Genomic DNA, 27295 nt, shown 5'->3' with positions numbered 1-27295 from the left:
CCATCCTTCAGCCAGGATTCAGTGATGGCCACAACATCATACCTGGCATCCTGTAATATTGCAACAAGGTTATTTCTTATATAACGCTCATTTAGATACAACACCTCGAGTACCACATTTGCTGTCCTTTCTGACTCCGCATCCCTAATGATTTGATACTCAGCCTGTTGGTTGCAACTAAGTCCCATCACCTGTCTGCCCTTCCTGACAGTCTGACTGCACGCTATCTTTACCTTTTTACCATCTGTCCTTTCCTGAGTGCCTTCATTCCAGTTCCCACTCCCCAGCCAAATTAGTTTAAACCCTCCCCAACAGCCCTAACACACCTGCCTGTGAGAATATTAGTCCACCCTCGGGTTCAGGTGCAACCCATCACTCTTGTACAGATCATACCTCCCCCAGAAGAGATCCCAATGATCCAAGAACCTGAAGCCCTGCCTCCTGCACCAGCTTCTCAGCCACGCATCTGTCTGCCAAATCATTCTGTTTCTACCCTCACTGGCGCATGGCACAGGCAGCAATCCAGAAATTACTACCCAGGAGGTCCTGCTTCTCAGCTTTCTACCTAGCTCTCTAAATTCTCTTTTCAGGACCTCATTGCTTTCCTTCCTATGCCATTGGTACCAATATGTACCAAGACATCTGGCTCTCCCCCTCCCTCTCCAAAATGTGTACGCGACCTGAGACAGCCCTGACCCTGGCACCTAGAAGCCAACATACCATCTGGATGTCCCGTTCACGTCCACAGAATCTCCTGTCTGTTACCCTCATTATGGAGTTCCCTATCACTACCGCTCCCTTCTTCTCTGTTTCCCTTCTGCACCTCAGACCCATGCTCAGTGCCTGTAACCTAGTCCCGGGAGGTCATCCCCCACAAAGGTTTCCAAAGTGGTATACTTGTTTTTGAGAGGAATGGCCATAGGGTGCTCTACTCTAACTGCCTGTTTCCATTCTCCTGACAGTCACCCAGCTACTCGCCTCCTGCAACTTCACAGTGACTACGTCCCTGTAACTCTGATCAATTATATCCTCGCTCTCTTGTACAAGTTGCTGCTCCAGATCCCTAACAGTCTTTAAGGAGCTGCAGCCGGATGCATTTCATGGAGATGTAGTTCCCCAGCAGACTCTGGGTCTCCCAAGACTCCAATATCTGGCATGAAGGACACACAACAGCCATTTAAATGGTATAGTAAGGGAATAAAAAAAGATAAAACGGAAACCTTAACAGACGCTTCTTCTGAGCCAAAGCCTCTTTTGAGCCAAAGCCTGTCACTTCTACTCGCATCACTGGTCTACTCCCGAAAATGGCCAGTCCGCTTATCCCGTCTGTTATTTAGTTCGTAGAGCTCTATTGACCTTGCTGATAGGCCCTGTACAATGGACAAATGCCTTTGAGGCTCCTTTTTTAAATAACCACTGTCAATCTGTGAGAAATATCTCTTCGTAGAGCCCTGTTGATGCTGCTGATAGGCCCCGCACCTAATGCTGAGATTCTGGGCCATCACAGCTCAGCAGTCTGATACAAATTGGGGACTGCGGTCAGATGGGGTGCCAAAGCAAGCAATCCAGGTGCTGATGAACACCTGAGCCACGCCTATGGCCATCGTCAATACTAGAGGGGCGACCTCTGGCCATCTGGTGCTATGGTCCACCATGGTAAGGAGGTGCGTGAAACTGAAGGAGTGGGGAAAGAGGATCAAGAAGGTCCTCACTGACACGGTCAAACTGTCATTCAGGGACCTCAAAAGGTGCCGACAGCATTTAAACATGGCGGTTAATTTTGCCTGTTGGAATTCCACACAGGCTGCAGTCCAATCGCTCATCTATTATTATGTCTCTCCTTGGGCAATGGAATTATACAGTCTGGAAAAAAACCCTTTGGCTTCACTCATCCATGCTGATGAAGGTGTCTACCTGAGCTAGTCCCACATCTCATTAAATCTTTCCTATCCATGACTTTTGATGTTGTCAATATACCTACCTTTACCACTTCCTCTGGCACCTCTTACCATATACCCTTCACAACCTAGTGAATGTGAAGAACTTGCCCCTCAGGTTCACTTTAAATCCATTCTCACCTTAAGCCTCTAGTTTTAGACTCCCCTACCTTGGCCATCCATGCTATCTTTGCCTCTCATGATTTTAGAACCATCTATAGGGTTGCCCCGTAGCCTCCTTCACTCCAGGGAAAAAGTCCCAGCATATCCTATTGAGTCCATTCTTTCCTGGCTAGTTTCTTGTGCCTGATACATTCATAGAATATTTTGGGATTGTCCTTAATGTTACTTGTGAAGAATATTTCATGGCCCAATTGTGTTCTTCTAATTTCTTGCCTAAATTCTCTTACATACTCAGTATTCCTCCAGGAAAAAAGGTACTCCTTCAGATACTCTAATAACTCTCGATCCAAGTTGCATGTGTATTCATATGTTTGCTGATCAAATCTTCAACACCCTTTGTCACGCAAGGTTCCCTAATCATGCCTGTTTCCTTTCACCCTCATCATAACTTGATGGCTCTGAACTCACACTCACTTTGTCAGCTGTTGTTTTAGCCCCATCCTCTGCCACCAGTTTATTGTGTCCAGGTTCTCTCTTATGTTATTGAAATCAATCTTCACCCAATTCAAGATCCCAACCTTATGACTACTGTTCCCCAGCAGATACTTCCCACACTACTTGCCCAGTTTCAATTCTTAACCTAAGGTTGGTTATGGCCCATCTCTAGTCGACATATTTAAATGTGCTTCACCTCAGCCCCTTGTCCCAAGGCAATCCAAGTCAATACTGCGGAAGTTAAACTCTCCCATGACAATAACTCTATTGCTCTTATCTCTTTCTGCAGTAATCTTACTTATCTGTTCCTCTATTTTCCACTTACAATGGAATCAAAATCAGAATCAGAACCAAGTTTGTCATGAAATTTGTTAACTTAGCAGCAGCAGTTCAATGCAATACATAATATAGAAGAGAAGAAATAATAATAAATAAATCAATTACAGTACAGTATATTTATATTGAATAGTTTAAAAATCGTGCAGAAAACCAGAAATATATATTTTAAAAGTGAGGTAGTGTTCAAGGGTTCAATGTCCGTTTAGGAATCAGATGGCAGAGGGGAAGAAGCTGTTCCTGAATCACTGAGTGTGTGCCTTCAGGCTTCTGTATCTCCTACCTGATGTGAGAAAAGGGCATGGCCTGGGTGATGGAGGTCCTTAATAATGGACGCTGCTTTTCTGAGACACCGCTCCTTAAAGATGTCCTGGGTACTTTGTAGGCTAGTACCCAAGACGGAGCTGACTAAATTTACAACCCTCTGCAGCTTCTTTCAGTCCTGTGCAGTAGCACCCCACCTCCCCCCCCCCCACCCCCATACCAGACAGTGATGCAGCCTGTCAGAATGCTCTCCACGGTACATTTATAGAAGTTTTTGAGTGTTTCTGTTGAAACATAGAAAATAGAAACGCAGAAAACCTACAGAACAATACAGGCCCTTCGGCCCACAAAGATGTGCCAACCATGTCCTTACCTTAGAAATTACCTAGGGTTAGCCATAGCCCTCTATTTTTCTGAGCTCCATATACCTATCCAGGAGTCTCTTAAAAGACCCTATCGCATCCACCTCCACCACTGTAGCTGGCAGCCCATTCCATGCACTCACAACTCTCTGTGTAAAAAACTTACCCCTGATATCTCCTCTGTACCAACTTCCAAGAACCTTAAAACTGTGCCCTCTCGTACTAGTCATTTTAGCCCTGGGAAAAAGCTTCTGGCTATTCACACAATCAATGCCTCTCATTATCTTGTACACCTCTGTCAGGTCATCTCTCATCCTCTGTCGCTCCAAGGAGAAAAGGCCGAGTTCACTCAACCTATTCTCATAGGCATGCTCCCCAATCCAGGCAACATCCTTGTAAATCTCCTCTGCACCCTTTCTATGGTTTCCACATCCTTCCTGTAGTGAGGCAACCAGAACTGAGCACAGTACTCCAAGTGGGGTCTGACCAGGGTCCTATATAGCTGCAACATTACCTCTCGGCTCTTAAAATCAATCCTACGATTGATGAAGACCAATGTCTTCTTAACCACAGAGTCAACCTGCACACCAGCTCTGAGTGTCCTATGGACTTGGACCCCAAGAACCCTCTGATCCTCTACACTGCCAAGAGTCTTACCATTAATACTATATTGTTACAGAGAAGGCTCAGATCCCGCAGAGATGGGCTGAACACTTTGAAGCCGTCCTCAACCGACCGTCATCTATTAACAATGAGGCCATAGACAAGATTCCCCAGGTCGACATCAACAGCGCCATGGATGACCCACCGGTAGTAGCCGAAGTCATGAAAGCTGTCAGCCAGCTATCCAGTAGCAAAGCCCCAGGAGCAGACGCCATTCCTGCAGAGATCTACAAAGCCACTGGTCCTGTACTTATAGAGAAGCTCACTGAGTTGCTCCAGTCTTTTTGGAAGCAAGGATCCATTCCTCAGAAACTTAAAGATGCATCCATCATACTCCTCTACAAGAGGAAGGGCAATCAACAAGTTTGCAACAATCACCGAGGAATCTCGCTGCTCTCCATCGCAGGAAAAACCCTTGCAAGAGTCCTGCTAAATCATCTGGTTACTCATCTGGAACTGGGCCTGCTGCCAGAGTCACAGTATGGTTTTTGCAAAAGTCGTGGGACTATTGACATGATTTTTTTCCATGTGCCAACTTCAGGAGGAGTGTCAGGAGCTGTCTGCCGACAAGGCCTGTGGAGGATCTTGTCACAATTCGGCTGCCCCGCTAAGTTCATTCAGATGGTACACCAGTTCCATGATGGGATGATGGCCAGAGTGCTGGACGGCGGAGAATCCTCTGCGGCGTTCCCAGTCACCAGTGGTGTCAAACGGGGCTGTGTGCTCGCACCCACACTGTTCAGCATTGTGTTTACTGCCATGCTGAATGATGCCTTCCAGGACAGTGATGCTGGAATCAACCTCAAGTACAGAGTGGATGGGAAGCTCTTCAACCTGAGGAGACGTCAAGCTATTACCAAAGTGAAGGAGACTGTTCTGACAGACTTCCTCTTTGCCGATGACTGCGCCCTGTATGCTGGCTCGGAGCCAGAGATACAAGTCAATATGGACAAATTCTCCACAGCCTGTGACAACTTTGGACTTACCATCAACATCAAAAAGACCGAAGTCATGCACCAGCCTGCCCCTCATGCACCGTACACAGAACCCAAAATCACAATCAAAGGACAGAAACTACAGGCAGTGGACCAGTTTACTTACCTTGGCAACACCCTCTCCTGAGCAGTGACTATTGATACAGAAGTTAACTGCAGAATAGCAAAGGCAAGTTCTGCTTTCAGTAGACTGCGCTCCACTGTATGGAAACGTCGAGGGATCAGTCCAGCAACAAAACTGAAGGTCTGCAGAGCCGTGGTACTCACTACCCTCCTGTATGCCTGTGAAACGTGGACTGTGCATCACAGGCATGCAAGGCAGCTCAACCATTTCCACATGACTTGTCTTTGCAGAATATTAGGCATCAGATAGCAAGACGAACACCTTTCTTCTTCTTAATTTTGACTCATACGAGCTGTTGGGTCATTCCTCTTCCAGGACATCTCTAATCAATAGTTCAACCTTCCTTCCTTTTCATCCCATCACAAATGGAATCAAAATTTTCTTTCCTAAAGTTTCTAACTAAAATTCTGCCAGTGATTATCCAGCAGCTATGGTGAAAATCCTAACTATTTTACTTCTATTAATATTTTCAGTTGTTCTTTGAAATCCAAATAATCCTTCATATCAAATTTCCTGATTAATATAAAACTTTAGTCAGAACTGCAAAATATTAAAAAGACTAAAATTTCTGACCCCTTTCCCTTATGTGATCAAGAACGGAGTAGTAGTTCAATCATTAAAGACCCTCAAGACATGCCCTATTCACAGGGGAAGGGTACAGGAGCCTGAAGATCCCCACTCACAATTTAGAAACATTTCTTCTCCTTCACCATTAGATTTCTGAACAGTTCATGAATACGTGAACACCTATCTTATTATTTGTCTTTTGCACTATTTACTTATTTGTGTGACTTATGATAATTTTTATATCTTACAATGTATTGCTGCTGAGAAACAACACATTTCACAACACATTTCAGTGATAATAAACCCGATTCTGATTAGTAAAATTAAATTATCAGGCAAGAGGCAACTCTACAAACAACTTGTCTCAGACTTATGTGTAGCTTCAGTCACAGCTTTCTGCAATCTGGCTCCGACCAGCTGAGTACTACCACTGATGCCCAACCCCTTACTGTGTATTGCTCCTCATATCTATTAAGCAGTTACCTTTTACCCAATAGAGGCCAGGATCCCAATTTACTTACTGATTTCTTCTAAGGTCCAGAGTTAAATGCTGTTCTTCTATTTCCATCCATATTTCAACTTCATCGGTATAATTGTTCTGCTTGTAAAAAGAGAGCTTTTAATCAGAATTCTGAGAGAAGAAAATTCTGATTACATTTGAGCAAAGAAACACCACAGGACAAATATATTCTATTATCCCTCCATGACGCTAATGCAGAACATATTGTTCTTCCCTTTATCATTCTACAGAGACTTAAACATGTAATCCCTGCAATCATCGGTTCTTGCTCGCATTTAAGAGTAAGATGATAGATCAGCAGAGCAGACATTTAGACCATACAACATAGGAGCAGAATTAGGCCATTCAGTCCATCAAGCCTGCTCCACGATTCCATCATGGCTGATCCCGGATTCCACTCAATCCCATACACCTGCCTTATCGCCACATCCTTCGATGCCCTAACCGATCAGGAAACGATCAACTTCTGCCTTAAATATACACATGGACTGGGCCGTCGCCGCAGTCTGTGGCAGAACATTCCATGGTCTCTGGCTAAAAAAAAATTCCTCCTTACCTCTGTTCTAAAGGGTTGCTTCTCAGTTTTGAGGCTGTGCCCTCTAGTTCTGGATACCCCCAGCACAGTAAACATCCTCTCCACATCCACCCTATCTAGTGCTTTCACAATTTGGTAGGTTTCAATGAGATCCGCTCCCCCCCCCAACACTCTCCTAAAATCTAGTGAGTACAGGCCCAAAGCTGCCAAACGTCCCTCATACGTTCACACCTTCATTCCCGGAATCATCCTTGTGAACCTCCTCTGCACTCTCTCCAATGACAACACATCCTTTCTGAGATATGGGGCCCAAAACTGTTGACAATACTCTAAGTACGGTACTTCTGGTATGGCGTAGATACAGCCAGCAGCATAATCAGTAAGGGCTCCCAGATGGTCTTATTTCCTCCTAAATAAGAAACGGTTATTTAAATAGAAAAGTGGGTCTTGTAGCATGAAAGGGGGAAACAAAAGAAAGACAAGGGGAAAACCACAACAAAACCCGACGACAAGCAATAAAATACCGATTAACGGTGAGGACACTGACGTCGGCGCTAGCAACCAAGCTGAACATGAGGATATGGAGGCTGTTCATGCAAACATCATGGCCGAAATACAGGCGCTTCGTTCGGACATGAAAATAGAACTGAGTGATACCTTGGGTTTTCTAAAGAAGGAACTGGTGGATTTCAGAGAAGAAATTAACCAGAAGTTGAATGCTATTGTTGGTGATTTAAAAGAAATAACGGGCAGAGTGACAGAAAAAGTGTGACAAAAGTGGAGGAATGGAAGGCCGAGGTCGGGGAGGTTCTTTCCCGCACACTGGAACCTCAGGAGATCATTCAAGCTCGACTAACGAACCTGGAGACGTGCTCACGCAGGAATAACATACGTATCCATGGAATTTCCATGGAGGTGGAAGGAGACAACATTCAGGAATTCCTGGAAAAATTTATTAAAACAGAGTTGTCCCTTCCCAGTGTCACCCTCGGCATACAACACTGCCATTGATCTTTTGCACCCAAACCACCACAAGGTTCCAACCCAAGGTCCGTGGTCATTTACTTTCAGGAGTATAAAATTTAAAAAATTAAAGAGTTGGTGCTTCGCTCTGCTTGGAAAAAATGAGAGATTTATTACGATGGGAAAAGAGTATTTTTTGATCAAGACTACCTGACCGAAATATTTATGAAAAGAAAGGCTTACTCCACCAACAGAAGGACGCTTAAAGAAAAGGGGCTCCGGTTCCAGACTCTATCCAGCCAAACTTCGAGTGTTTTTTGGCACTGGACAAGTCATCTACAGTAATGCATCGGAAGCGACAGAAGACCTGAAGAACAGGGGATTTTCCCCGGACTGTCCCGGAATCGTGGCCCCCGCAGAAGGCACGGCCACGGTGAAACTGAGGCGGCTTTCCTGAGAGACAGTGGATGCAAAATCCCGTCGGGACCGAGAAATACGTCTGAAGCACATCCAGGACAAGCTAAAGGAATTTCGATGCAACAAAGATACTGCATGAGAGCTCTCAAAAGTATAGTGATAAAATATCCTTCAGCTAGGTCGGTAAAATCATATGTACCCTAACACCAAGCTATAATTGACTTTGTATTAAGAACTTAAAATAGAACATAAACGATTTTTCCTCTGTAAGCTCTCATTACTATAACTGACCACAAACCTGGGAGCTGATGTTTGATTTTGTTCTTTTTTGTGCACTGTCCTGACTTCAATTATTCAGCGGCATCAACCTGCACTAGGAGGGGCCCCTTCGGGTTTAAGGGCTTCCCCCCGACTTAGAAGTTTAGTTCAAACTTCAAAGATGGAAGTCACAGATGTTATATGTGTTGTTTATATGTTAAACGTTAGCTTGTTGTACAGACAGAAGTTCATTTGTTTAGGTCATCTAGGGATATCTAACTATTTATATAAACCCTTTTTTATTGGTGTGGAATGCCGTATCAATACAGAGTAATCACCCTTAATGTGAATGGGTTACAGAACCCAATCAAAAGGAGTAAGGCTATAGCTAAAATGAAGAGAGAAAAGCAAGATATAATTTTTTGACAATACTCTAAGTACGGCCTGACTAGTGTCTTACAAAGGCTCAGCATTATCTCTTTGCTTTTATATTCTATTCCCCTTGAAATAAATGCCAACATTGCATTTGCCTTCTTTACCACGGACTCAACCAGTAAATTAACCTTCTGGGAGTCTTGCACAAGGACTCCTAAGTCCCTCTGCACCTGTAATGTTTGAACCTTCTCCCCATTTGGATAATAGTCTGCACTATCCTTCCTTTTACCAAAATGCATTAACATATATTTACCAAGCCATTCTTCCAACTTGTCCAAGTCCTGCTGCAATCTCATTGTTTCCTCAGCACTACCTACCCGTCCACCTATCTTCATAACATATGCAAACTCTGCCACAAAGCTATCAAATCCATTATCTAAATCATTGACAAACAATATGAAAAGCAGCAGTCCGAATACTGACCCCTGAGGAACACCACTGCAGCCTACCAGAAAAGGCCCCTTTTATTCCCATTCGTTGCCTCCCCCCTGTCAGTCATTCCACTATCCATTACAGTAACTTTCCTGTAACACCATAGTATTTTATCTTGTTAAGCAGTCTCATTTGGCACCCTATCAAACACCTTCTGAAATCCAAGTAAACGGCATCCACTGCCTCTCCTTTGTCTACCCTGCTTGTGACTTCCTCAAGGAACTCTAATAGATTTGTCAGGCAAGACTTCCTTTTATAGAAACGATGCTGACTTTAACATATACTACCATTAATCTCCAAGTACCTTGAAACCTCATCCTTAATAATAGACTCCAACACTTTCCCAACCACTGAGGTTAGGCTAACTGGCCTATAATTTTCCTTATTTTGCTTTCCTCCCTTCTTAAAGAGTGGAGTGACATTTGCAAACTTCCAGTCCTCCGAGACCATGCCAGAATCAAGTGATTCTTGAAAGATTACAACCAATACATCCATTATCTCTCCTCACCTCCCTTTTATTTTTTCTATAACTGAAAAAACTTCCGGTATCCTGTTTTATATTATTGGCTATTCTGCCCTCATAACATTTAGTGACTTATTTCATACATCTGATCTGCTCTAGTGGGAAGAAGGAGAATGTGCCATCTGTTCAAAAGTTCAAAATAATGCTTTATTATCAGAGTACATATACAGTAGGCTACCACATACAACTCTGAAATCCATTATTCTGTGGGCATACTCAGCAAAACTATAGAATAGTAACTAAAAAAGGGTAAATGAAAGATCCACCAGAAGACAACAAACTGCAAATGCAAAAAAAGTAACAATAAATAACAAGAACATGAAATAACAAGATAATGAGTCCTTAAAATGAAATGATTGATTGTGGGGCAAGTGAATGTAGTCAAGAGCCTGAACCTGGTGGTGGAGTTCTGAGACTCTTTACCTTCTACTTCATGGCAGCACGAGGAAAAGCACGGCCTGGGTGGTGATGTTCTTTGATAACAGATGCTGCTTTCCTATGACAGTGTTTCATGCAGGTGTACTCAACGGTTGGGAGGGCTTTACCTGTGAGGTACTGGACCTATTCTGTGGCTTACTAACGAAGTTAAAGATGGCATTAAAACAAAATAAGATCCAGGACCTCGGGACTCACTACCACCTGGTTCATGAACGGTTATTACCTCTCAATTGTCAGACTTTTGAACCAGAAGGGATAACTTCACTTTCCCCATCACACAATTAATGGACTAATTTTCAAGGATTCTTCATGTCATGTTCTCGACATTTATTGCTTATTTACTAATTTATTTATTTTTTAATTTATTTTTGTATTTGCAGTTTGTTGTCTTCTGCATTCTGACGGAATGCCCAAGTTGGCAATTTCCATTGATTCTGTCATGGTTATCATTCTATAGGTTTATTGAGTATGCCCACAAGAAAATGGATCTCAGTAACACTCACAACATGCTGGAGGAACTCAGCAGGTCGGGCAGCATCCGTGGAAACGATCAGTCGACGTTTCGGGCCGGAATCCTTCGTCAGGACTGTAGAGGGAAGGGGCAGAGGCCCTATAAAGAAGGTGGGGGGAGGGTGGGAAGGAGAAGGCTGGTAGGTTCCAGGTGAAAAACCAGTAAGGGGAAAGATAAAGGGGTGGGGGAGGGGAAGGGAAGCAGGGAGGGGATAGGCAGGAAAGGTGAAAAAAGAATAGGGGAAAACACAATGGGTAGCAGAAGGAGGTGGGACCATGAGGGAGGTGATAGGCAGCTGGGGGAGGGGGCAGAGTGAAATAGGGATAGAGGAAGGGAGGGGGAGGGAATTACCGGAAGTTAGAGAAATCTATGTTCATCCCAAGGGGCTGGAGACTACTTAGAGGGTATGTGAGGTGTTGCTCCTCCGACCTGAGTTTAGCCTCGCCATGGCAGTAGAGGAGGCCATGTATGGACATATCTGAATGGGAATGGGAAGCAGAGTTGAAGTGGGTGGCTACTGGGAGATCCTGTCTGTTGTGGCAGATGGAGTGGAGGTGCTCAGGGAAGTGGTCCCCCAATCTGCGTCGGGTTTCACCGATGTAGAGGAGGCCGCACCAGGAGCACCGGATGCAATAGATGACCCCAACAGACTCACAAGTGAAGTGTTGCCTCACCTAGAAGGACTGTTTGGGGCTCTGAATGGTGGCAAGAGAGGAGGTGTAGGGACAGGTGTAGCACTTGCACTTACAGGAAAAGTGCCGGGTGGGAGATCTGTGAGGAGGGACGTGTGGATCAGGGAGGCGCAGAGGGACCGATCCCTGCGGAAAGCAGAGAGGGGTGGAGAGGGAAAGATGTGCTTAGTAGTGGGGTCCTGTTGAAGGTGACGGAAGTTGCGGAGGATAATGTGCTGGATCCGGAGGCAGGTGGGCTGGTAGGTGAGGACAAGGGGAACTCTGTCCCTGTTGTGGTGGTGGGAGGCTGGGGTGAGGGCTGAAGTGCGGGAAATGGAGGAGATGCGGGTGAGGACATCATTGATGACAGCAGAAGGGAAACCATGATCTTTAAAGAAAGAGGACATTTGAGATGTCCTGGAACGGAAAGCCTCATCCTGGGAGCAGATGCGGCGGAGACAGAGGAACTGGGAATAGGGAATGGCATTTTTGCATGTGGCGGGGTGGGAAGAGGTATAGTTGAGGTAGTTATGAGAGTCAGTGGGCTTGTAGAAGATGTCAGTGGATGGTCTGTCTCCAGACATGGAGACCGACAGATCAAGAAAGGGGACAGAAGTGTCCAAGATAGACCAAGTGAATTTGAGGGCTGGGTGGAAGTTTGAAGTAAAGTCGATGAAATTGACGAGCTCAGCATGGGTATAGGATGCCACCTCCGCAACTCCCTTATCCACACCTCCCTCCCCACGGATCTCCCGCCCAGCACTTATCCCTGTAAGCGTAAGTGCTACACCTGTCTCTACATCTCCCCTCTTGCCACCATTCAGGGCCCCAAACAGTCCTTCCAGGTGAGGCAACACTTCACTTGTGAGTCTGTTCGAGTCATCTATTGCATCCGGTGCGGCCTCCTCTACATCGGTGAATCCCGACGCAGATTGGGGGACCACTTCATCGAGTACCTCCGCTCCATCCGCCACAACATACAGGAGGTACTCGAGGAAGCCATGTCTGTTGTGGCAGACGGAGATGAGTTATTAACTTCAAACTTTCTGCATTATCACTCAAAGAGTTGAACTGCACATGCATGTAATGAGAGCTGTATAACTCATCTCCTTCTACCTTAGGCTACGAACTTAGCAGTCACCCCTGCTTGTGGACCACTTTCTGGAGGTCCAAGACGCCGACTTCTACAAAGAAGGGATCCGTATGCTCCATGACCGCTGGACTAAGTGTGTAAATGTAGGAGGGGACTATGTTGAAAAATAAATGTGCTACGTTTTCTAAAATTGACTCCTTCTACCTCAGGCCATGAATTTATCAATCACCCTTGTTTTTTTACATTTCTTTACTGAAGACACTGCACTGCACAGTAGCACCTGAATAAACCCTCGCCTAATAACGGGACAATTGACAATGACAATTAACCTACCAACTGGTATGTCTTTGGACTGTGGGAAGAAACCCACGACACTACTGTGCAAGAGTATAAGAGTAGAGGCATAATCATTGATTCTGGGAACAGACCCTTTGGTCTAGTGAGTTTAAACCAAACATCAGGCACCCATTTACCCTGATTCCACATTACTTCCATTTTTATTCTTCCCACTTTCCCATCAAGATTTTGAGTGTATTTCTATGTTACATTGACTGTTCTATTTATTATAAATTATTATAGTCATAGTCATACTTTATTGATCCCAGGGGAAATTGGTTTTCATTACAGTTGCAGCATAAATAATAAATAGTAATAGAACCATAAATAGCTAAATAGAAGTATGTAAATTATGCCAGTAAATTATGAAATAAGTCCAGGACCAGCCTATTGGCTCAGGGTGTCTGACCCTCCAAGGGAGGAGTTGTAAAGTTTGATGGCCACAGACAGGAATGACATCCTATGACGCTCTGTGCTGCATCTCGGTGGAATGAGTCTCTGGATGAAAGTACTCCTGTGCCCACCCAGTACATTATGTAGTGGATGGGAGACATTGTCCAAGATGGCATGCAACTTGGACAGCATCCTCTTTTCAGACACCACAATGAGAGAGTCCAGTTCCATCCCCACAACATCACTGGCCTTACGAATGAGTTTGTTGATTCTGCTGGTGTCTGCTACCCTCAGCCTGCTGCCCCAGCACACAACAGCAAACATGATAGCACTGGCCACCACAGACTCGTAGAACATCCTCAGCATCGTCTGGCAGATGTTAAAGGACCTCAGTCTCCTCAGGAAATAGAGACGACTCTGTCCCTTCTTGTAGACAGCCTCAGTGTTCTTTGACCAGTCCAGTTTATTGTCAATTCGTATCCCCAGGTATTTGTAATCATTCACCATGTCCACACTGATCCCCTGGATGGAAACAGAGGTCACCGGTACCTTAGCTCTCCTCAGGTCTACCACCAGCTCCTTAGTCTTTTTCACATTAAGCTGCAGATAATTCTGCTCACACCATGTGACAAAGTTTCCTACCGTAGCCCTGTACTCAGCTTCATCTCTCTTGCTGATGCATCCAACTATGGCAGAGTCATCCGAAAACTTCTGAAGATGACAAGACTCTGTGCAGTAGTTGAAGTCCGAGGTGTAAATGGTGAAGAGAAAGGGAGACAAGACAGTCCCCTGTGGAGCCCCAGTGCTGCTGATCACTCTGTCGGACACACAGTGTTGCAAGCACACATACTGTGGTTTGCCAGTCAGGTAATCAAGAATCCATGATACCAGGGAAGCATCCACCTGCATTGCTGTCAGCTTCTCCCCCAGCAGAGCAGGGCGGATGGTGTTGAACGCACTGGAGAAGTCAAAAAACATGACCCTCACAGTGCTCGCTGGCTTGTCCAGGTGGGCGTAGACACGGTTCAGCACGTAGATGATGGCATCCTCAACTCCTAGTCGGGGCTGGTAGGCGAACTGGAGGGGATCTAAGTGTGGCCTGACCATAGGCCAGAGCAGCTCCAGAACAAGTCTCTTATGATTGCACATTTAGATGGAGACATAACGTAAAGATTTTTACTCCTCATGTATGTGAAGGATGTAAGAAATAAAGTCAATTCAATTCAACATTCAAGATTGTTTAAAGTCATTTCCAGTCCACAAGTGTAAAGGAGAACAAAATAATTGTCACTCCAGATCCAACAAAAAAAATACATGGATTGATTCTATGTCCATAAAGTGATGCTGGGCACAGGAGTGTCTGTACATAAGGTGACCCTGACAGGAAATGATAAAGTAGTGGTAGCTGGGGGTGTGGAGGGGTGGGTTAGTGGGTGACGGTGTTGATCAGCCTTACTGCTTGGGGAAAATAACTGATTTTGAGTCTGGTGATCCTGGCATGGATGCTATATATCTTCTCTCTGATGGTAGTAGGACAAACAGTCCATGAACAGCGTGTGTTGGATGTTTCATAATGTTACTGACCTTTTTCGGGCACCTTTCTGTATAAATGTCTTTGATGGCAGGTAGACTGGTGCCTGTGATGCATCGATTAGTTTTGTCTACCCACCGTAGAGCCTGCCGGTCTATCACAGTGCAGTTTTCACACCAAGCAGTGACGTAGCTTGTTAGGATGCTTTTGACTCTGCCTTTGTAGAAGGACTTGAGTATACTGTACAGCTTATAAAAAGTACTCACCACCCCTTTGAAGTTTTCATGTTTGTTTTAATTTAAACAGTGGAATTAATTTGGCTTTTATTTACACTGATCAAGAAAAAACTCTTTTGTGTCAAAGAGAAACCAAATTTCTACAAATTGGTCTAAATTTATTATAATTATTGAACACAAGATAATTGATTGCATAATTATTCATCCCATTCAAGTCAGTATTTAGTAGATGCACCTCTGGCAGCAATTACAGACTTGAGTCTGTGTGGATAGGTCTCTGTCAGCTTTGCACATCTGTATACTGCAATTTTTCCCCATTCTTCTTTGCAAAACTGCTCAAGCTTCGTCAGATTACATGACAAATGAGTGAACGAACAGCCCTTTTCAAGTCCATCCAGCCAAAAGCCCCAATTGGATTGAGATCTAGACTCTGACGTGGCCACTCCAGAACATTGACTTTCTTATTTTTAAGCCAATCCTGTGTAGCTTTGGCGTTATGCTTGAGGTCAGTCAATGCCTTGCTGGAAAACAAATCTTCTCCCAAGTCACAGTTCTCTTGCAGACTGTATCAGGTTTTCCTCCAGGGTTTCCCTGTATTTTACTGCATTCATTGTACCCTCTACCTTCCCAAGTCCTCCTGGGCCTGTTGCACTGAAGGATCCCCACAGCATTAGGCAGCCACCATCATGTTCCAGGGTAGGGATGGGGTGCTTTTGATGATGTGCGGTATTTGGTTTACACCAAATATGTTTAATCTAATGGCCAAAAGGCTCAATTTTGGTTTCATCAGACCATAGTACTTCTTTCAGCTGACTTTAGAGTCTCCCACATCTTCTGGTAAATTCTAGCCAAGATGTCATGTGAATTTTCATGAGTTGTTTCTCAAGTGACTTTCTCTTTGCCACTCTCCCATAAAGCTGCAAATGGTGAAACAGTTGTACGTGCAGTTTCTCCCATCTCAGCACTGAGGCTTGTAACTCCTTCAAAGTTGTCATAGGTCTCCTGGTGGCCCCCAGACTTGTCCCCTTCTTGCACAGTCACTCCATTTTTGAGGACAGCCTGCTCTAGGCAGATTTACAGCTGTGCCATATTCTTTCGATTTCTTGATGATTGACCTAACCGTACTCCAAGGAATAGTCAATGACTCGGAAATTTTCTTGTATCCATCTCCTGATTTGTGCTTTTCAACAACCACTTCACAGAGTTGCTTGGAGTGTTTTATGTCTTCACAGTGTAGTTTTTGCCAGGATACTGACTCAACAGCAGATGGACCTTCCAGATATGGCTGTATTTTTACTACAATCAATTGAAACACCTTGACTGCACACAGGTCTCCAAAACAGATCTCCATTTAACTAATAATGTGACCTCTAAAACCAATTGGCTGCATCAGTGACGATTTGGTGTGTCATATTAAAGGGGGTGAATACTGATGCAATCAATTATTTTGTGTTTTATATTTGTAATTAATTTAGATCACTTTGTAGAGATCGGTTTTCACTTTGACACGGAAGAGTCTTTTACTGTTGATCAGTGTCGAAAAAGCCAAATTAAATACACTGTGATTCAATACTGTGAAACAATAAGACATGTAAACTACTGGGGTGGGGGGGGGTGAATACCTTTTATAGGCACTGCAGATGTGAACAGTCCATCTTTCTTAAGTCTCGTCAGAAAGTAGAGGTGATGATGGGCTTCTACCCTAGATTCTACTATGAATCTACACACCAGCCAATGAAATCACATGTCTTTGGGTTATGAGAAGAAGTCGGGTGTGGATCTGTTGACCAGACAAATTAACTATTTTGTCCTGCACGGCATCACATTGAGGTTATTGTGTTTATGGGCCTGGAAGTATTTCAGCACACACTCCAGGTTCTGCTTGACAAGTTGTGAAATCTTGTGGATGGAAGTTTAGTCAATCTGTACAAAATACTCAGCCAGAGACTTGCCCTGAAGCCAGCGCATTCCACTGAAATATCAGATTAATGGTGGCCCTTATGATATTGTTAGTGGGATTTGCTAACAGCAATATCACTGAATGTTATGGGTAGATAGTCAACAGCTACTAAGTCTGACAGCATCTGTGGAAAGGAAAACCAAGTTAACATCTTATCGGAACTGGAAATTGACCTTCAGCTTGAAACATTCACTGTTTCTCTGCCAATACATGCTCAAAACTTGCTGACGGTTTCCAGAATATTCCATTTTTATTTCAGATTTCCAGCATGTGCAGTACTTGTTTATTATCAGGTTAGTTTTAAATTACTGACAAGGTGAGTGAGGGGTTGTTGTGTGAAATCAGGTTCGGCGAGTGGGGACAGAAGACACTTGGTACCGATGGCAAGTTAACTGTTTATTTACAGGACAAGACAGATACTAAATATTCAGTAAACCCTGCAAGTTACACCCAGTTACAAATACTTATCTAAAGTGTGGGCTTGGGCCCTCTCTCACTGCGGCACGCTTCCACTGTTCCCGCAGCACTGGTCACAACACAGTCTGTGAGCAAGCCCTCAAAGCAAAAGACTAAGTACTTTCAGTGCACTAGATTTATACTCCACCAAACGGCAGTCAATGGAAGTGCTGCAATGCTCCTAAAATGTTCCTATCTAGCAAGAGGGAGTAGCTTCCGACGCACAGGTACGATGGACTTACTGCAACAGGGATGGATTAAACACAAGGAACATCTCTCACAATGTGAGGCCTATTTGTCTAGGTTGGCATGGGGTTATGAACCAGAGTGTTAGGTCAGAGTTGGCATAAAGGTAAATGCGATGTGCTGAGAGACTTGGGGGAGGAGAGGCAATAGATAGGGCATAAATGCAGTCAATTGAACGTGTCGAAATGTGTTTTATATGATTATATTTTAAAAAAGGGTGATGTACTTGGAATGAGAATGTTACGGCCATTACAGTGGTTTGGTTGTCATAAAGGCAGGAATGGCTGCTGGATGTTCCAGGGTTGAGATGTTTCAAAAGGAACAGGGAGGGAAGGAACTGGGTGGGGGTTATTGGCATGCTAAGCAGGGATAGTATCACAGCTACAGAAAGGGAGGATGTCATAGAAGGATTGTCTACTGAATTAGTGTAGGTGGAAGTCAGTAACAGGAAGGGAGCTGTTGGGAGTTTCTGATAAACCCACACCCCCTCCCCACCTCCGAATAACCGTTGGGTTACTGTACAAATCTCAACCAGCTTATTCCATTACTGATCTGCCTCTGTGTAATGTTGTACCTGGTTCTGACTAAATTTTTACCTTTCATCAGAAACTTATGCTCCCTAACTCTTGATTCCCCAACCCCGAGTGCGCTTACCCTAACTCTAGCTCTTGTGATTTTATACTGTCCATCCTCTCCCTGTAACCCACTGCCTTGGGTCCTGGCAACATCCTTGTAAATCTTTCTACTTCAACAACTTCTTTCCTATTGTAGGAAACTGAACACAGTACTTGAAATGAAGCTTTGCCAGCATCTGTACAACCTCACCAGAACCTCCCAACTTCTATACTCAGTACCCTGATCATTGAAGGACAGTGTGTCAACAGCCAGCTACCTATGACTCCACTTGTACTCCAAGATTCTTCTTTCCTACAACAGTCCTCAGAGTCATATCTTGAGACACTTGAACTGGCAAGTTATGGCTAGGACTAAGTGCTGGTAAAGGGGATAGTATACATCAATTACCCAGGCTATAGGTCCCGTTTCTGTATATCTACGACGATATATCTAGTAAAAGAGAGAGGATGCTCTATAAACTATAGACCAGTACAGCACAGGGAACAGGTGCTTCGCCCCACAATGTTTCGTCGAACCAATTAAAGAAGTAGTCAAATGGCCAACAAAATGGATCTCTTCTGCCCACGTGACGTCCATATCCTTACATTCATGTGCCTATCTGAAAGTCTGTACCACCACGTACCACCTGCTTCTACCACAATGCCAGGCAGCACATTCCAGACACCTACTACACTTTCTGTAAAAAAATGTGCCCCTCACATCTCCTTTGAAATTACCTCTTCACCTTAAATGCATGTCAACCCTTGCCAACTCTATCTGTGCCTCCCATAAAACATCTGAAATGTTAAAATGCATTCAGAACAGAGAACTGTAGATTTATTTACCTGTTGTAAATGATCCATGTTTCGCATCTGACCTCCTGATATAATAAATGGTGAGATGATTCTGTACTGAGCACCTTCTCCAAGAAGCTTTTCTTTAAGTATGTTTCATTGTCCGAAAAAACAAGATATCATTATTTCAGTTAGCTATTGTTAAGTAATAAGCTGAACAACAATTATCAAAAACAAACCAAGTCATTGTTAGTGAGCCTGAAATCAGTGATTGGAAAATTATTAGATTCTTAGTAATAGGATCTATTAACATCTGGAAAAAAAACATGGACTTATTGTGGATATTCATTTTGGCTTTGTTTGAGGGTGGTCATATCCTACAAACAAATGACTTATTTGAGAAGTTATGAAGATGATTGAGGGCTGTTTTATATACATGGACTTCAGTAAAGCTTTCAACAAGGTCCATCATGGTAGACTGATTCAGAAAATGAAAACACAGTGACTTGGGAGATTAGATTCAAAACTGGCTTGGCCATAGAGGGAGAGAGGGAGTGATGATAGGGTGTTATTCTGACTGGAGTCCTGTGACCAGTGGTATTGTTGGGACCTCTTCGAATAAAAATGTAAGGGGAGTGATCAGTAAGTATGCAGACAAGAACAACAATAAAAAATGTTGTGGATAGGGAAGAAGGTTGTCAAAGCAGACAGCAGGTTATAGATCATAGATCAGTGGCACACGAACAGACCCTTTGTGCCAAATTAAACTACACATATTCTGTCTGAAAATGATCTATATCCCTTCGTATTCAAGTGTTTGTCTAAAAGTCACAAATCACTATCATGTCTACTTCCACCAATAACTGCTGCAGCCCTTCAGAACATCAACCACTCTCCGTAAAAAATAATGTGCCCCTCACATCTCCTTTCACCTCAAATACCTTTCCTCCAGTGCTTGCCATTTCTACTCAGGAAAAAATAATATTGTATGGTCATTTTCTTTTTACCTTTTATTTACTTAGAAGAGAAACGACACTGAACAGGCTCTTCTGGCCTAATGAGCCGCACCACCCAGCAACTCACCTATTTTGTCATGGTCCGGACCGGGGTCCCTTTAAATTTAGCTTGTTTATGTTACAATCCGGACTGTTGATTCCCTGTTTTCCTGTGTCCCTCGACTTTGGTGATTAGAGGCAATTAACACTCGGCTGAACCGGTAGTTTATAGTCTCTGGCTTTCAGCCGCTCTGTGCGGGAGCGTCTGCAAAGTCACGGCGTGCCAATGTCATCTGGCCGGAGCAAGCCTTGTCTCTGCCCGGAAGCGAGTGTCGGTAATTCGTCTTTCCTTACCGGAGCAACCCTGTCCAGTTACCTCGCAGAAGCTAGCCTGCAAAGTTTCCTCATCAAGGTGGGTCCATCAGTTACCCTGCCGGAGGGTATCAAGAGCCACTGTCTACTGTTCCCGGGCCGAGTGGAGAGCTCGGCACTACCTGGAGGTTCCAAGCACCTCATCCTGGCTCCGGCGGCATCCAAGTACCACGTCCACGCCCTGGCTCCGGCGGCATCCAAGTACCGTGTCCACATCCTGGCTCCAGCGGCATCCAAGTACCATGTCAAGTCCTGGCCCTGGCGGCGTTCAAGTACCATGTCAAGTCCTGGCCCTGGTGGCTTCCCAGTTCTGAGTCATGTCCTGGCCCTGGCGGTCTGTGATTCCTGTCCTACCCCCTTGTCTGAAACCCTTCTCTGCCCCTCTTGCCTCTAGCCCTCGTCTGCAGCCCCCGCCTGCACTTCGGTCTAGTTCCATCACTGGAGCTAGATAGGTACTGTCTGGTGTCCATTCGTGTTGGTCTTGTCTTGTCTGGTCCTCGCCTCCGTGGGGTAAGTCAGGCCGTCTTGCCGTTGCCCCACGGAGAGTCGTGTCTTGTCTTGTCTTATCCTCGCCTCCGTGGGGTAAGTCAGGCCGTCCTGCCGTTGCTCCGCGGAGTGTCATGAGTCCCAGCCCTATGTCCTGTACCCAAGGAGGGGTCCCGGCTCTCTGTTCTGTGTATGTGTCCATGGTTCCATGTACCTGCTCTCCCAAGACCGAGGCTCTGTTTTCCATGTTCCTCCTCTCCCTAGCCCATGTCATGTCCATGCCTGGTTCTGGGGTCTGAGCCCGAGGCAAGACCCAGGTATTGGGTCCTTGCCTAGTCTTGGGCTCGGAGTCCATACCCTAGCCTCTTCATGTTTCCTCTAGTTCTGGGAGCCGATTCCGAGTCGAAGCCCAGACCCTTGGTCCCAGCCTAGTCATAGTCCTGAGTCCTTATCCTGTTCGCTATTCCTGCTTCTGTCTTGCTCTCCTGGTATCGTACAATAAACTAAACCTAAGTAACCTCACAAGATGTGTCTTGCATTTGGGTCCACCCTTGCTCCCAATGCTGCCACTGTGACATATTTACAACCACCAACTAAGCGGTACATCTTTGGACTGTGAAATGAAACACACTGGTCATGGGGAGAACGTACAATCTCCTTACAGAAGGTGAAGGAATTGAATTCCGATGTCCCGAGCTGTAAGTGTTGCGTTAACTGCTATGCTACGGTGCATGTTCCCCAGTAATTTTAGACTCATATCAGGTCTCTTCTTTGCCCCAGATAACTGGAAATACAGATGGACAACTGAGAGCTTTTTGAATTTCAGGAAGTCAAATACACGTATATGATAGTGTTTTTCCTAGGATCGAAATATCGAATACCAGAGAATGCGGCTTCAATGTTCAAAATAAATTTATTATCAAAATACGTATGTTACCAGATACAACCTTGACATTAATTTTCTTGCGGACATACTCAATAAATTAATAACTGCACCAATGAAAGACCGCGCCAACACAGGCATTCAACCAGAGTGCAAAACGTGTGAGGGCGGAATGTTGGGTGGAGGAAAACACGGTAAAGTCGGAGGTGAGGAAGGCCTGGGGACCAATGTGCACAGGGCGGCAAGGGGCAGCCCTCACCTGCCAGCGGGCCGCGACCACCGGAGCCTTCTGTGCTACTCTGCGGCATGGGCTCGGGGCTGCCTGTCCACGGGGAAGTGAGAAGGCGGCCACAAATGGCGAAACCCAGCAGGACGAGGTACCGAGGCATGGCGACGCCGAACCGGGGAACAACCGCCAGCCCGGTTCAAACAGTGCGCAGGCGCGCAGGTTTCCCCGCGTAGCCCGGCGCGCATGCGCACCACTTCCCGCGCAGCCCGCCCCCGCCCGCGTTCTCGCCACCCTAGACTGTCAATGCGTGTGCGCGCTGCCGGGACGATGGCGGAGTTGGTCTTTTCCTTTCCGAGTCGAGCTGCCCCTTCCTTGCCCCTCTCGCCGGCTGACGGATAAAGCACACGGCGTCCTCGTCTCCAGAACAGCTAGTTAGTGAAATAGGAACGATTCCAGAGCCGCTGATGCTCGGGAGTCTGGAGCAACAAGCAAGCTGCAGGAGAAATTCAGTGGGTCCTGCGGTACCTGTCCAAACAAAAATGGATTTGGTTTATTGTTGCTGCTCCGAAATGCCCGAAAGCTTGTCCTTGCAGGTCAGTTCGTTATAATTGTACAGGATATAAACAGGCGATATTTCGGGGCGAGACCGTTCCTTTCCCCCATGGTTTTCTCTCCTCTCCTCTCCTCTCTTGTCAGTTTCCTTCAGCCCTTTGCCGTTTCCATCTATCACCTCCCAGTTTCTCTCCTCGTCGTCGTCCCCCCATCCCGTTCCCATCCAATTCACCTGGGCTCACCTCTGCTCCACAATCGATATAGTCGTATCCACAGTTTTTCCTTCAGTCCTGCCGAAACGTTTCGGTTCGAAACGTCGTCTGTACTTTATTCCATAGATGCTGCCTGACCTGCTGAGTTCCTCCAGCATTTTGGATTTTCAGCATCTGCAGATTTTCTCTTGTTTCTCACCACATATCTTCTGGCTTGTCTCCCTCCACCACCTTAATCTGATTGTTGTCCCCTTTCCTTTCTAGTCCTGATGAAAGGTCTTGTTCTGAAACCATAAGACTTTGGAGCAGAATTAGTCTGGTCCACCTTTCAAAGATAGCTGATCCTTTTCTTCCCTCCCTGTAACCTTTGATGCCATGTCCAATCAAGAACCTATCAAGCTCTGCCTTAAATATACTCAACAACATGGGCTCCACAGCTATCTGTGATAATTAATTCCACAAATTCACTACCCTCCAGTTACAGAAATGTCTCTGTGTTTCTATATTAAATGGGCGTCTCTCTATTCTGAGGCTGTGCTCTCTCGTCCTAAGACTCCATCACCATGGGAAACATCCTTTCCACATCTACTCTGCTTAGGCTTTACAACATTTAAAAGGTTTCATCGAAGGAGCGGTCGTCAGAGTAGTGTAGGTCAGAGAAGTAGAGCTTTGGCTCATTGGGGCTTCAGCGAGGATGGGACTAGGAGAAGTAAGTTACTTCCACTCCCCCCGCCCCCCCAACAAAAATAGTGGGTATGACTGCGAGGCCAGTTTTCTGTTCTTGGCGTCAGATGTGGGATGTCCGGGAGATTTCCAGCCTCCCTGATGGCCGCATCTGTGCCAGGTGCATCAAGCAGCAGCTCCTTAGAGACCGAGTTAGGGAACTGGAGCTCCAGCTCGATGACCTTCGGCTTGTTAGGGAGAGTGAGGAGGTGATAGATAGGAGTGACAGGCAGGTAGTCATTCTGGGGCCACAGGAGGCAGATAAGTGAGTATCACGAGAGGGAAGGGAGGGCATCAGGTAGCGGAGAGCAACTCTGTGGCTGTCCCCCTTAACAATAAATACTCCACTTTGCTGTTGGGGGGGTTGACCCCCCACCCTGGGGGAAGCGACAGTGGCCATGCCTCTGGCACTGAGTCTGGCCATGTGGCTCAGAAGGGTAGGGAATAGAAGATGATGGCAGTGGTAATAGGGGACTCTATAGTTGGGGGTCAGGCAGTCGATTCTGTGGGCATGCTTACCAGAGTTCATGATGTTTCTGAGCGCGTCCACAATATCCTGAAATGGGAGGGTGAGCAGCCAGAGGTCATGGTACATATTGGTAGCAACGACATAGGTAGAAGAAGGGTGGAGGTCCTGAAAGCATACTACAGGGAGTTAGGAAGGAAGTTAAGAAGCAGGACCTCAAATGTAATAATCTCGGGATTGCTGCCTGTGCCACACAACAGTGAGTATAGGAATAGAATGAGCTGAAGGGTAAATGCATGGCTGAAGGATTAGAGCAGGGGGCAGGGATGCAGATTTTTGGATCATTGTGACCTCTTATGGGGCAGATACGACCTGTACAAAAAGGACGGGTTGCACTTGAATCTGCAGAGGACCAATATCGTAGAGGGGAGGTTTGTTAATGCTGTTGGGGAGGGTTTAAACTAGTATTACAGGGGGTGGGAAGAGGCAGAAGGTAGGGAGGTTGGAGCACAGGTAGAGACAGCTGGTACGGAGTTTGTGAGGAAGGAGAGGCAGATGTTAGAGCGAAGATGCACTCAGCCTGATGGTTTGAGATGTGTCTATTTTAATGCAGGGAGCATCATAAACAAGGCTGATGAACTTAAAGAGTATGGATCAATATGTGGAACTACGACATTGTGGCCATTACAGAGACTTGGATGTCTCAGGAGCAGGAAAGGGTGCTGAGTGTGCTAGGCTTTCAGTGTTTCAAAAACAACAGAGAGGGAGGCAAAAGAGTTGGAGGTGTGGCATTGGTAATTAGGGATAGTGTCATGGCGGCAGAAAAGGAGGAAGTCATGGAGCGATGTGAGGAATTGGGGATATAAAAAAGATTTTTTGAACCTTTGTAACCTCTGGCTAAAAGAATAATTGGGACTGAATAGGAATTTTTTGAACTGAAGTAAACGCTGCCTTCAGCAGCCAGCTAAGATAGGCTCATTACCAGTTCTCCTTGGTTTGCAGAGAGACATTGAGAGTTTGATAACATTGTACATTGTTCCCTCGTTTGAGTAGGAGGAGGAGGGCTCACCGATAAGGACAGGAAGGAACATTCATCTGTAATTAAGTCAGAGCCTAGCAAAGGGAATAACTGATAAGGACTGGACAGCATATCCATCTGTCATTAAGCCTTGATCTAGCGGACTCTCTTATCTGTAACGAAGTTTTGCACCAACAGTCTTGGTGGGCGTACCAGTTCAAATAACATCTTGCAACAGTAATGTACGGGGCTTGCTATGTATAAATATGCAGCTGTAACTGGAGAGAGTGGGCCCACTTGTCGGGAGATGGCAGTACTTACGTGCCTTCCCTTTGACAACTGGGTCTCAAACTCCTGTGGGAGGGTGCGCAATAAACTGAGGTAACTGTAAGAAGCTGGTCTCCTGCGTTTATTCAGATTCAACTTTAACAGATGGTCTACTGAATCAGTGTGGGTGGAAGTCAAAAACTGGAAAGGGGCAATAACTACTGGATATTTTTTATAGACACCCCCAATTGTAACAGCGATATTGAGGAGCATATAGGGAGGCAGATTCTGCAACGGTGTAATAATAATGGGGTTGTTGTGATGGGAGATTTGCACTATCCTAATATTGATTGGCATCTCCTTCGCACAAGTGGTTTAAAAGGGGTGGAGTTTGTTGGGTGTGTTCAGGAAGGTTTCCTGACACAATATGTAGATAAGCCAACTAGAGGAGAGGCTGTCCTTGATCTGGTATTGGGAAATGAAAAAAAATAAGGTGCAAGGTCATAACAAGGTAGTTTGTTAGATCAAGTGTCTACTTGTAATCAGGAAAGTCAAAAGAAAGTCAGGCTGATAAACACAGTGGCATTGATGAGCTCAGAATGTTTATTTCAGTACCTGGAGTATTCTGGGTAAGAAGGAATTTCGAGCCTGGATCAGTACATGGAGTTACCATGTTCTTGCTGTTGCAGACCCTGATGGAATGAGCAGCTCCTTGTTCCATGTACTGATCCCTGCTCTAAGTTCATCACCATTACACGTTATACTCATAGCATTAAAATACACACACTTCAAACTATCCATCCCATCTCAATTGTTGCATCTATTTCGTATCTCTGTCTTGCTTATTCAATATGCCTCATAAAAATGTTGTTCCTAGTCCAGCCTCTGCACCTGTCTGGTAGCTCACTCCAGATAATAGATACTAATTCTTGTCTGTGTTCCCGCACATAATCTGTAAACTATCTTCCTGTCACCTTAAACCTATATGCCCTACTGTTAGACACCCTATCGTGGCAAACCAGCTGGCCTTATTAATGAATTATAATAGCATATTTCATTGTCATGTCTCATCTTTGTCTCCTGTCCAATCTCTCCTCATAACTCAAGCTGTCCGATCCCAGCAACATTGTGGACCTCCCTTGCCTTAATCTCAGCCTTCCTGTAGTAGGTGACTAGGGTAAAACAAACCAGGGTAAGACTTGCATAGTGCCTAGGGCTCTTGAGCGTGTTGTCGGACAGAGAACCCAAGTGTGAATTAGCTCAGTATTTCTCCCAGGGTTGTGGAATAAGGAACTAAAGGGCATAGGTTTCATTTGAGAAGGTAAAGGTTTCACAGGAACTTGGGCAAATTTTTTTATACAGAGTGGTATCTATGTATAATCAGCTAGAATCCACGTGGATTTGAAAGGTTTCAGTTGTGGGTCAAATGTTGGCAAATAGGTCTTGCTTGCATGGGGCATTTTGATTGGTACTAACCTGTTGGGCTGAATGGCCTAGCTCTGTGCCACATACCTCTGTTACTCTTTACATAAAAAGGGAATTATAAAAAGCTGACCATTAGCAAACATTGATTGCCAGGTCTACTATGGAGAAACAAACTCTCCACATTAACACCCCTGAGTTCCTCTAGCAGTTTGTGTGTGTTGCATCAACAATATTCTGTTTGCTTTCATAATTACTTGAGGAAGCTGCTTTCTAGTCTTGTTAATTCTTCATTGGGACATCCCAATCCTTCTGCAGTTACTCACCATTTATTAATCTGATCCTTCTGTGCTTTTTCTGAGACTTGTTAATCTGCAGCTTCGACAATTTGCTCAGTTCCACTGTGCTGGTGATTGTAATTTTCCCAAATTTGTCTCAGTT

The 27295-nt window shown here is 45.1% G+C and overlaps 1 protein-coding gene across 1 annotated transcript in view; it reads right to left on the bottom strand.

Moving 5' to 3' along the window:
* Positions 1 to 22354, bottom strand: part of LOC134346011 (disintegrin and metalloproteinase domain-containing protein 8-like) — a 55829-nt gene extending 33475 nt beyond the window's left edge. The window contains exons 1-3 of the mRNA XM_063047350.1: positions 22225 to 22354; positions 19281 to 19372; positions 6388 to 6464 (exon numbers count right to left, since the gene is read on the bottom strand). Coding sequence (XP_062903420.1) covers positions 6388 to 6464; positions 19281 to 19372; positions 22225 to 22354 — 299 coding nt within the window. The remainder of the gene's footprint in view (positions 1 to 6387; positions 6465 to 19280; positions 19373 to 22224) is intronic.
* Positions 22355 to 27295: the final 4941 nt, after the last annotated feature.

The sequence above is a fragment of the Mobula hypostoma genome, chromosome 4 (genome assembly GCF_963921235.1).
Source record: "Mobula hypostoma chromosome 4, sMobHyp1.1, whole genome shotgun sequence".
In the NCBI taxonomy this organism is placed as follows: domain Eukaryota; kingdom Metazoa; phylum Chordata; class Chondrichthyes; order Myliobatiformes; family Myliobatidae; genus Mobula; species Mobula hypostoma.
This window is presented reverse-complemented; position numbering and strand designations above follow the sequence as displayed.